Source organism: Monodon monoceros, unplaced genomic scaffold, assembly GCF_005190385.1.
Source record: "Monodon monoceros isolate NGI ecotype Baffin Bay Population unplaced genomic scaffold, NGI_Narwhal_1 Super_Scaffold_6, whole genome shotgun sequence".
NCBI classification, from domain to species: domain Eukaryota; kingdom Metazoa; phylum Chordata; class Mammalia; order Artiodactyla; family Monodontidae; genus Monodon; species Monodon monoceros.
The window spans coordinates 5933012-5944295 of NW_021703783.1; the positions used below are offsets into that span (position 1 = coordinate 5933012).

Genomic DNA, 11284 nt, shown 5'->3' on the forward strand with positions numbered 1-11284 from the left:
GTTGGGAAAAATCCTAAAATCCACTGAATTGTACATTATAAAATGCTTAAAATGTTGAATTTTATCTCAATTTTTAAAGAGTCAACATGCACCAAGTTGCCCTTCAGTCTGGGCCAGAAGAAAGTGTAGTCTTAGGAAGGTGTCTAGTGCTGAAGCAGAAGGGTCTGGGGGTTCCCTGAGTCCCACTGGCATCTTGCAAATGAGGTAAGGGATACCAACTCCGCGCAGATCTGAAGTCTCTGGAGGTTTGTAGCGGGGATAGGAGTGATCTCGTCCCCTCAGGGAGGCTTGTCTCAGCCCCTAGAGCAGATGGCAAACATCCAAAGGGATCCACGGAACTGGCAGAGGCCCTGCAGGTTGGGTCCCAAAACAGAGGATTTTTTTTTTTTTTTTTTTTTTTTGCGGTATGCGGGCCTGTCACTGTTGTGGCCTCTCCCGTTGCGGAGCACAGGCTCCGGACGCGCAGGCTCAGCGGCCATGGCTCACAGGCCCAGCCGCTCCGCGGCATGTGGGATCTTCCTGGACCGGGGCATGAACCCGTGTCCCCTGCATCGGCAGGTGGACTCTCAACCACTGCGCCACCAGGGAAGCCCTCAAAACAGAGGATTTTTGTAGGCAAGAGCCGAGAGTGGACTTGAGGACACTGGTGGTGACCCAGGGAGAAAAGACATCAGTCACAAAGAGGAAATACAAACGGCCAATGATCATGGAAAGATGCTGGGGCTCGCTGGTAATCAGAAGGATGTACCCTGAACAACAGTGAGGCAGCGTTTTCCTCCAGGTCGATTGTCTAAAATGGTTTGCTAATATGAAAGGCTGGCAGGATGTGAGCAGACGTGCTCTCTTCTCAAGGCTGTTGGATGTGTGAATTGGTAGAAACACTTTGGAGGGCAACTCGCCAGTACCTATTAAAGTGAAAAATGTGCATACCCTATGACTCAGCGATTCCAGTGCCCAGAATTTATTCTAAAGCGACACTCTCACAAGCACAGAGAAGTAGCAGATGGTATGCGACAGCACTTGTAATAGTGAAATGCTGGGGAAAAAGCTAAGGATCCATAAACAGGAGAATGGCTAAAAAGCCTACATACATCCATTCTCTATCAAAATTAGTAGTTCTACATGTATAATGTGAAATGATCTCCAAGACATATTAGTGGATTTAAAAAGCAAATTTTAGAAGGACGTGTACTATGTATCGTTTATGAAAAAACAAAGCACAACCCAAAACGCAAGTGTGCTGGGCCCTTGGAGAATTCTTCCTGGCAGGCTGGGGTACCAGGCCAATTAACAATCCTTTCTTTATCTGGAAAAAGATGGACTTTTAAAAGCAACACAGGAAGAACATGGAACTGCCAGGCTTGGGCTCTTTCATTTCCAAGAGATCATTTTTAACGAGTACAGAGAACCAATGCATGACTCGTTCCATAGGCTTTCTTTCTGGCTCTGTGTTAGGAGAATTACTGCCAGCTTGTATAGTATTTCCTTTAGAGAACAGAGGTACCTTCCCATTCCCAAATAAGAAAGAGAAAGCGAAAATTAGGTGTCCTTGCCAACAACCATCTCAGTTATAAAAGGCGGGGGTAAGCCCCTCACCGGGGAGAAGTAGTGACCACAGGCTGTGCAAGAGGCTCTTCGCCCACCTCCCCAGAGACCAGAGGTCTTCCCTGCTTTGAGAAATTCAAACAGAGGGTCCTCAGTAGGAGAGGGTGTGAAAAGAGAGTGAGAAATATTTCGTTTTTGCTTAATAATATTTTAAGTAGGAAATAAAATGGACTTCATTGGAAAAATCCATCTGTTTCTTTTGCTGATAGATGTCTGTCTCTGGGGGGTCTGAACTTTCATTCCCTGCTATAAAAAAAGAACCTGTTTATTAACAACAGCCTAACAAGGGAAAGGGGTCTTCCCTCATTTGGGGCCATGAACGTTCCTAAATAATAAAACACACACATATAATTTGTTTGTTTAGAAAAAGTTCTGCAAGAACCCCCACTAACCTGAAACAGTGATTACCCCTGAGGAAGCAGGGAGAGGACCAGGACCAGGGCTGAGGGGAGGAGATCGATCAGAGGGAATTTGAGTCTTATCAATAATCGTTCAATATTTTTTTCCATTTTCACTTCTAATTTTTTACATAAAAAAGGATGACATAGGGGCTTCCCTGGTGGCGCAGTGGTTGGGAGTCCGCCTGCCGATGCAGGGGACACGGGTTCGTGCCCCGGTCCAGGAAGATCCCACATGCCGCGGAGCGATCTGGGCCCGTGAGCCATGGCCGCTGAGCCTGCGCGTCCGGAGCCTGTGCTCCGCAACGGGAGAGGCCACAACAGTGAGAGGCCCATGTACCACAAAAAATAATAATAGGGAAATAATGAAATCAAAAGGTGGTTCTTTGAAGGAATAAATAAATTAGACTTATTTCTGGCAAAGTGTATCAAGAAAAAATGAGAAATTATAAACAAATATTGGGAGAGAAAATAACTACAGATCTAGTGGTGATTTTAAACATTTATGGCCATAAATCTAAAACAGATTAAATATACAATCTCCCAGAAAAATATAGCCTACCAAAACTGACTCCAGAAGAAACTGAAAGTCTGAAATCAGTAGTGAAAAACCGATGCTCAAAATAAACACACACACACACACACACACACACACACACACAATTCTACCAAGACTTCAAGGGACAGATCACCCCTATTTTATATAATCTGTATTTAAGAAAAGAAAAACTACCACTGATCAAAAGAAGAGAAGTGGTCAGAGGAAGAATAGGGTGGTGTCTGGAAACCCAAACCAAAGGAAGAAACAATTCTCAAGTAGGTGAGAGCTCAGAGCCCACATACCTCAGCTAAACCTTACTTCCTGGCTGAAACACCCGCCAGCCCTCCCATCCCTGCGCCCTGACTCTCCCCTTCACGGTGTGGCATAATGGCCATCGCTAAGAACTTCACATGTGTCTTAGAGATGACCTGATCAATGTCTGCCTCTTACTGTTGTGTCAGCTCCACAAGGGCAGAAACCAGTTGTTTATTTTTTTTCATCATTGTGTCCCATTACTTAGATGGGACCTGACACACAATGGACATGCAACAAATACCTGCCAAATGGACGAGGAGTGGAATTTACAAGGTCAGTGTGGCCTTGGGCCCTCCAAAACTTCGATGTTATAATTGTGGATAGAACTGCCAGGGAACAAAGCTGAGGCTGGACCATCTCATATGTAGAAGGTGCCTTACATGCTGGGAGACACTAGGAGCTGGGATTGAGATACTGAAAAGTGGTCAGAGGTTGGAAGAACTGCCCAGAGTTGGTCAGTCCCCCGTGTCACCCAGATTGAGGAGTCCCAGGGGTGCAAACTACAGAGCTGGGATGTGAGCACCCAGACCCTTAAGCAGCCCACCCCACTGTTCTGCCTAGTTGGTCTCTCAAAGCCTTGCTGGGAAGGAGTATCTAAGGTGTTGGGGGCCTGGGAGGTCGGGAGAAGAAGGAATGGAGTGGAAGACAAAGACGACTAGAAAAACTAAGGGTTTGGTTGATGAGACTGGGGAATACGATTTCTGATGCCTATGTAATAGAACAGAACTTCCTTCTAAGGGAGAGTTTAGTTCCGCTGAGGACTTGCTTACAGATTTATAAAGGCCAAGACTGATGTGGGGATTAGGGACTGAAGAGAGTGGAGGGATGCTGCCTGACAGGTTTCTGAAAGGCGGTCTGTGGCAAAAGGAGGAGAGAGGACAGCCAGGATGCTCGGTGCACCTACTGCTTCGTGGGAAGGACCATTAAGAACCAGAATATCCAAAATGCAATTTAACTTGTATCCTTATGAGATCTAAAGCTTCAGCAAAATTCTGCCACACCTAACAGATTTCTGCTTATAGTTGGTTCAGAGGAAAATTCAAGAGAGCCCTGTGTCCCCAACCTGGGGCCTGTGGCGGGGCAGAGGTACGGGAATTCTCAGGAGCAGAGAGGCAGGCACAAGGCTTCAGCTGAAAGAGGAAGCAGAAGAAGAGGTGACCATCACACCAGACCCACTGGAATCCGTGCAAGTCCACAGCACTGCCTCTTCCCACTCTGCCCGGGACCTGCCCTGACCGGAAGACGCGGGGTGTCTTGTCTAGGGATAAGGAGCAAGGGGACCCCAGCTGACATCCAGGCTACCTCCCCTGCTCCAGATTACCTTCTCAAAACTAATGAAACTTGTCAGAGGTGAAGGGCTTCTGTGGGCCTGTCTCCATAGATGCAAGAAAGGGAGGGAGCTGCTGGGAAGAGGCCATGTATCTCGGCCCAGCCAGGAGTGGGAGAAGCTGAACCCCAAAGAGAAAGTGATGGTGGAGGACTTGGTGGGGAGAGGTTAGCAGGCTGCACCTGCAGGGTCTGTAAAGAAGAGAAAAGGCTGTCCAGCCCAGGGGGCCAGCCCAGGACAGGCCAAGGCCCACCAGAAGTTGGTGCAAAAAGCACAGAAGGCAGATGAAGTCGTTCCATTCATCCAGAAAAGAGGGCCAGAAAACTGGCTTTCCTCCTCCTGGCCAGCGGTTCTCCAAGAGAGCCAGGCAGACCCTGCTCCTACCCTCCCCCCAGCCGCCCAGAGACGTGATGAGTAGAGGAGGGAAAGGGCCTTGACCCAGAGAACGGAGACCCCCCGTGGGGGAGCCCAGGGTCTAGCAGAGGCTGTTAGCTATCCGCATCCTCAATTCCCCCTTTGGCAAGTTCCTCCCTAAAGGCCCCCAACACCTTATCATCCTTCCAGGGTCTCCTGCATCCCCACATGTCTCTCCATGCCCGCCTTGAAGTTTAAGACTAACAGTGAAGCGAATTCCCTGGCGGTCCAGTGGTTGGGACTCTGAGCTCTAACTGCCAAGGGCCTGGGTTCAGTCCCTCGTCGGGGAACTAAGATCCCACAAGCCGTGTGGCTGAAAAAAAAGACTAACAGTGAAGATATAGACCATAATCTGGGAATGCGGGCAGGACTGTTGGTGACAGCAAAATCCTCAGTTCCCAAGGGTAACGCTCTCTGAGGAGGGAATTCAGGCACTCGGCCAGATATAGCCAAAAGGATGGTTTTGCACAAGTAACTCTTCAAATCACACCCCTGTGTGGCTTCCCACTTGAGAGGACCGTCCTGAAGAATAGAGGAAGTTGGGGAAAGACAGGAGGATGGAAAAAATGAAGAGAAAGGAAACCGAAGAATGAGACAGAGAACAGATCTAACAGAAGAGCCCCAGGGGTGTGAGATTTTATGAGCAGTGTGGAAACAATGGCAAAACCCCTGAATGAAAAAATGGCCTGGAGAAACAAGCCAGTCTCTGGGGAAAGAGGGGGGGGGGGGGCCTGTATGACCCAGGTGTTCCTGGGACTCAAAGAGGGGAAAGTCCAGCTATTTCCAATATCCCCAAATCAGTCTTCCCAGGAGAACCACAGAAATAGGCAAACAATGACCCATAGGATCAACATTTAATCCCAAGTGCCCAAGGCTGGGAGAGAAGACGCCCAGGTGCTCCAGGACCAATGGCAAACACAGCCAGAGGTGGGAAGGGGAGGATAAAGATGACAGTAAGGTGGGCTTCCCTGGTGGCGCAGTGGTTGAGAGTCCGCCTGCCGATGCAGGGCACACGGGTTCATGCCCCGGTCCGGGAAGATCCCACATGCCGCGGAGCGGCTGGGCCCGCGAGCCATGGCCGCTGAGCCTGCGCGTCTGGAGCCTGTGCTCCGCAACGGGAGAGGCCACAGCAGTGAGAGGCCCGCGTACAGCAGAAAAAAAAAAAAATGATAGTAGTGTGAGGGAGGCCAGCTGGGAATGGGTGGCACCCGTACCACAGGCTGGCAGGAAGGTTAAATGATCATGTGTGAGCTCCTAGCACACAGCCTGACAGAGAAGAGACACAGGTTTAAGTCCCTTGTTTGCAATTCTGAACAATCAATCCCATAGCAAACTCTTTTGGCCATGAAACCAGACGTCAGCTGATGCGAGGCTGGCTATAGTTGTTATCCACCCCACTGAAAGAGTCAACAGTTTTGCTGCAGAAACGCTGTGCTTCGTGGCGAGCGCTGCTCCAGCCCCGCGAGGGTGTCGTGTGAGGCTGGTTTCTTCCCCAAATCTGAAAAATTCCGAATGTATCCGATCCCCAAGAGTTTCAGATAAGAGTGTGCGGACCCGCACTCAGTTCTGGTTTCCCTTCCTTCCCTAAACCGCTGATCTTTGTGTAAGAAGTGGTGTGGGAAGAGGCGTGGGGACACGCAGCTGTGAACAGGGGGCAACGTGGGCATCTTCGTGTTCAGGTGCTTGAATAGGAGCGTGCGTGTCCATGTGCATCCAACGTTTTATAAAAGCTGCAGGCAGAGTTAAATTCTTCACGAGCGGAAGAGAGACAGAGGCCATGGAGCGGCTGGCGTGTTGGGGGCGTCTTTGAAGAGAGCAGGTCTTCTGACAGTTTGCCCTTTAATGCTCTCGCAGCACCCAGCGCATGGGAAAGGGGGAGGGGTGGCGGTAGCTGCCTGAGCGAGAAACAGCTACAGTAGAACTTCAACTGCATCAAAGGTCAGCCTGCCACCCGACTCGGGGACAACTCCAAGAAAACAGGCCCGGGAGGTGCAAAGAAGAGGCACCAGCGCCTGGCTGGGGAGGTGCCAGCTCCCCCGAGGCCCGAAGTCGGCAGCCAGGGCAGGAAGAGCTCCCCGGGCAGTAGCCATGGCCCGGCCACCTCCCTGCTGGCTGTGGGTTCTGGGGCCCCTGGCAGTGCTCTCAGCGACCCCAGCCTCCAAGAGGTGTCCGGAAAAGCATTACCTGGCTCAGGGAGAACGGTGCTGCCAGATGTGCGAGCCAGGTAAGAGGAGGCCTTGCCAGGGTCTAGCTGAGTATGGAGAGAGAGGACCAGGCTTGGGGTGGAGGGACGCAGAGAGGGAGTCTGAGCTCAAGCAAGGAGCAGAATCCTGCAGAGGCCAAGAGGCAGCACCTTGAAGAGGGTGAGGGAGCGGCCTTCCTCGGGCTTTGACCCTGGACCTCTGCTCACAGGAACGTTCCTGGTGAAGGAATGTGACCAGCATGAAAAGGCTACTCAATGCGATCCGTGTACACCGGGGGTCTCCTTCTCACCAGACCACCATACCCGGCCCCACTGTGAGAGCTGCCGGCACTGTAACTCTGGTGAGATGGGCGAGCATTTGGGGGAGCAAAGTGGGTATGGAGAAGCAAAGAGGGGGCAAGTAGGAGCTTCAGTTGCTTCAAGGCTATGGCAAGTGGAGTCCGTGGTGGGAAACGGGGCGCCCTGGGCGGTGTGTGTTGATGTGGTAGGGAGAGCTGTGAAGTGATTCAGGGAAGGGGCAAGCAGAATTTGAGGGTCTGCTGAGAAGGGGTCTATGGCTAGGATCAAGACAATACAAAGTAGGAAGTTGCTGTAGGAGCCGAGATCTTAGACAAGCCTCTCCCCACTGATGAACGGGCCGTATTCTCAGAGTGTATATTGGTCTGGAACTTGGAATACACCTTTCTAAGGACATAACAATACCAGTCAGTGGATAACACCCTCTTTTTGTCCAAAAGCCAATTCAGGAGAATGAATGTGTATGTGGCTTGTGTCTTTATGTATTTTGTAATTTCATCTTTTTTAAAACTAAGAAATGAAATATCAGCAGCTGTGTTATGAATACTTTCATCATTTCTCTGTTTCAGCTAGAATTTTAGAAACTATGTATGTACAAGTGTACATAGATCAGCAGATCTAAAGTGGCCCCTTTGAACAAATATTCTCCAGCAGGACACTTTTGAGGACGATTTAGCTGAACCACATTACTCGCCTGTAAATGCATTGAGTCTGACTAGGCCTTTTAATACTGTATTCTTGAAAATAAATACAAGGGTTTGTTGCTGCAAATCAGTCAAACGGCAACATATGAAATACACAAGAGGTATTCCTCAGTCTACTTAACTTACCGATATGATTGTTCATGGATGCTTCTCTCTTCTTGGCAACAACCTGGGCAAGATGGGGATTTTTTTTTTTAGTCAAAGCCTCCCCAACTCACTCTGCAGGCCCCAGTAGAAGGCCTTTTCCTAATATTGAGCCAGTCGGAGCTCCCTCCACTCTGCTCCAGACCAGCCCAACCCACCATCCTCCTCTGTGAGATTCAGCCCACAGATCCCTGAAGCACTCAGGCAGCACCTGGCTGCAGGACTCCAGGGCACTGGAAAGAGGCTGAATGGGCTTGGTCCTCTTGGACCTCAGTATTCCCATCTGTAAGATGGACAAGTGCCTGAAATCAGCATGGAATTCTGTGCACAGGTTATACATGGCGAAGAGAACTCCCAGGTTTCTGGAGACTCCATTGAAAACAATGGTCCTTCACTCATTTTTTAACCAATCCCAGCCCCTTCTTTAACCCTTCCCATCCCTTTGGGCAGATACCCTCCCTGATCTTCTTCACCTTCCCTACCTATTTCCATCTCCACCACCACCGTTCCCTCCTCCATCACTGCTCTTCCTGTGCAGATCCTTATCCAGGCTGGCTCACAATTCCTGGTGAGCCACAAGGAAACCAAGTTCTAGTAGCAACCATGAGTCAGAATTCAGAAAGGAGATGCCAAAGGGGCATAAAGATGAGAAGGAATTTACACCCTTTCCTGACAAAAGGCGCACACTAAAGAAATTGGGAGGGTTGATGGTAGTCTTTGGTATCCTCAGACGCCCCTTTCTGCACCCGTCTCCCACCTGTCAGGGCTCCTCTCTCTGGGTTCTCATGAGTGCACCCTGCCCCACCAGGCTCGCGCTCAGGCCTGGCCCACATCCGGGTGCCACCTCCCCCAGAGTCACACTTCCCTTCTCACCCCCAAACACCCATGAACCCAAACCCATGCGGCGCCCTTCCTACCTACCTCCCCCAGTATCACCGATTGGCAGCCACCCAGCACCTGACCTCTACACTTGAATACAAATTATATTTTAGAGGCAAAGGATATCAGTAAAGTTAAAAACCTATTGGGGACCACAGCAGCACCATTTCCGATTGCTAAAAACTGGAAACTACCCAAACGCACACCAACAGTAGAACGGATGAATAAATGGTGTATTCACACAGGGGAACACTAGATGGCAGTGAGAATGAACGATTTGCAATCACACTCAACACTGGATTAATCTCACAAAGAGCTGAGTAAAAGCAACCAGGCACGAATGAGCACACGCGCATGATTCATGCATATAGTTCAAAAACTGGCAAAACCAACTTGTGGTGTTAGGAAGTCAGTAGCTATTCTTGGTGGGGACGGTGTTAGTGACTAAAAAGGAACACGACTGGTCATCTTGTTTCTTAATCTGGTGCTGGTTACACCTGTGAGTCCAATTCATCCCAGTTCTCAAGCTTTACACTTGTGACATGTATACCTCTCTATAAGTATACTTCAATAAGAAGTTCTAAAAGCATCAGTGAGTGAGAGGAAAAATCATGTAAGCTGTTTCTACTTCTGAACCGTGAATTTTCTAAAAGGTCCGAGTTTTTCTTGAATAACAATAACACAAATGGCAAAGGCACTGGATGACAGTGGGGGAGGGGCAGGCCTGGGAGGTGAGGGAGGGGATTAAGCCAGTGGACCCTGTGTGTTCCCTCCCTCTCCTCTGTCGCCAGGTCTTCTCATTCGAAACTGCTCCCTCACCGCCAACTCGGAGTGTGCCTGCCCCGAGGGCTGGCAGTGCAGGGACAAGGAGTGTACAGAGTGTGTTGGTCCAGCCCAGGCCCCAGGCCCACACCCACAACCCTCCCACTCACCTTATGCTGAAGGTAAGTTCTAGGCAACCCTCTGTCTGGTCATTGGGGGTAAGGGTCACACCCCAACCAGCACCGCCTCTCCCATGCCCAGCCCCACATACATTGCCTCGTCCGCCTGTCTCGGCCTTCGTACCCGCAGGCTCGTACCCGCAGGCTCGCTTAGGCCTTCAGCCTAGCCTTGTGCCCTCTGGGGCCCCCTGCGGCTGCCCATCTTGTCTCTGTTTTTCCAGAGATACCAGAGGCCAGGACAGGCCAGCATATGCGGACTCTGGCTGATTCCAGGTGGCTGCCTGCCCCAACTCTCTCTACCCACTGGTCACGTGAGTTTTCTCCCCACTCCCCACCCCAAGAGAGAGAATGCACACAGGAGGGTCCAGGAGGGAAGCCAGCCAGAAAGCTCCTAGGAACAGGGGTAAGAAGAGGGAGAAGCAGAGTCCAGGGATTAGGAAAGGACGCGGTCCAATGGTGGGGGCAGGGGAGGGAGGTGGGGAAAGGGGAGAGGCAGGGGTGACAAAGGGCTGGGCTGAGGGGAGGCAAGGGCTAGGCCCTCCCCCAAGCCCCCTTGTGACCCCTGCCCATCCCATCACAGCCCAAAGGTCCCTGTGCAGCACGGATTGCATCCGCATCTTTGTGCTCCTCTCTGGAATGTTTCTTGCTTTCACCATAGTTGGAGCCCTGTTTCTCCATCAACAAAGAAAATATAGATTAAGTAAGAGACAAAATTCAGGTTTCTGCACCCCACCCCACCATCTCGGCTTTGCCTCCCTATCTGGAACCTCACTGAATCTCTCCAGCTCCATCTTTAGCACCCTGTGGCCTCTCTTCCCCTCCTCTAAGCTGGGGCCCTCCTGACAGCCCGCCTTTGCTCACCTCTTCTCCCTTCACCCATCCTCCACCGCCGATCAACACTCCTCTGATTCTCCCTCTTCAGACACGAGAGAAGGTCCAGTGGCGCCTGCAGAGCCTTGTCCTTACAGCTGCCCCAGGGAGGAAGAGGGCAGTGCCATCCCCATTCAGGAGGATTACCGAAAACCAGAGCCCGCTTCCTACCCCTGAGCCAGCGCTCGGCGGAGGGGGGCCGTCACTGCAGTCAAGTCCTAGCCTCCATCTCAACCCACCCGCCATCCAGGGGGATCGAGAGCCGGCACCTCCAATTTCAGCACTACCCTCTCATCGGGACCCTTTCGTGTGTGCCGACTTGGGAAACTGTCCTGTGTGCCTATTCGAGACTGGCAGTGGCGAGGACCCAGGGGAACGAGGTGGGGGGCGGGAAGCGGGAGCCCGAGTGTGTCAGCTGCACCCCTGTGCTGCAAGAGGGCTAGGGCTCCAGGTGGAAGACATACTTCCGCCTACGGTAGGCCCACGTGGTGTACCGCTGACCTAGAAACTCGGCGAAATAAAGAGGCGCCTGCAGCTTTCCGCCTCTGAGATTTCAGTCTCCCCACGCAGACCCCACCCACGCTCCTCGCAGACCCGCGATCTGAGGGCGGAGCTTTCTCCCGCGCAGGCGCGCTGGGGCCCACGC

At 51.3% G+C, this 11284-nt stretch overlaps 1 protein-coding gene across 2 annotated transcripts; it reads left to right on the forward strand.

Moving 5' to 3' along the window:
- The first annotated feature begins 6595 nt into the window (after positions 1-6595).
- Positions 6596-11255, forward strand: CD27 (CD27 molecule). Of its 2 annotated transcripts, none has more exons than XM_029204108.1 (6): positions 6596-6824; positions 7013-7144; positions 9619-9771; positions 9990-10079; positions 10349-10468; positions 10691-11255. In XM_029204108.1, the coding sequence occupies exons 1-6, from the start codon at positions 6689-6691 to the stop codon at positions 10813-10815; spliced, it is 756 nt and encodes a 251-aa protein (XP_029059941.1). In that variant the 5' UTR covers positions 6596-6688; the 3' UTR covers positions 10816-11255. The 2 variants fall into 2 exon arrangements, with proteins under 2 accessions (XP_029059941.1, XP_029059942.1); XM_029204109.1 differs by having other exon boundaries at positions 9990-10171; positions 10691-10711.
- The last annotated feature ends 29 nt before the right edge of the window (positions 11256-11284 follow it).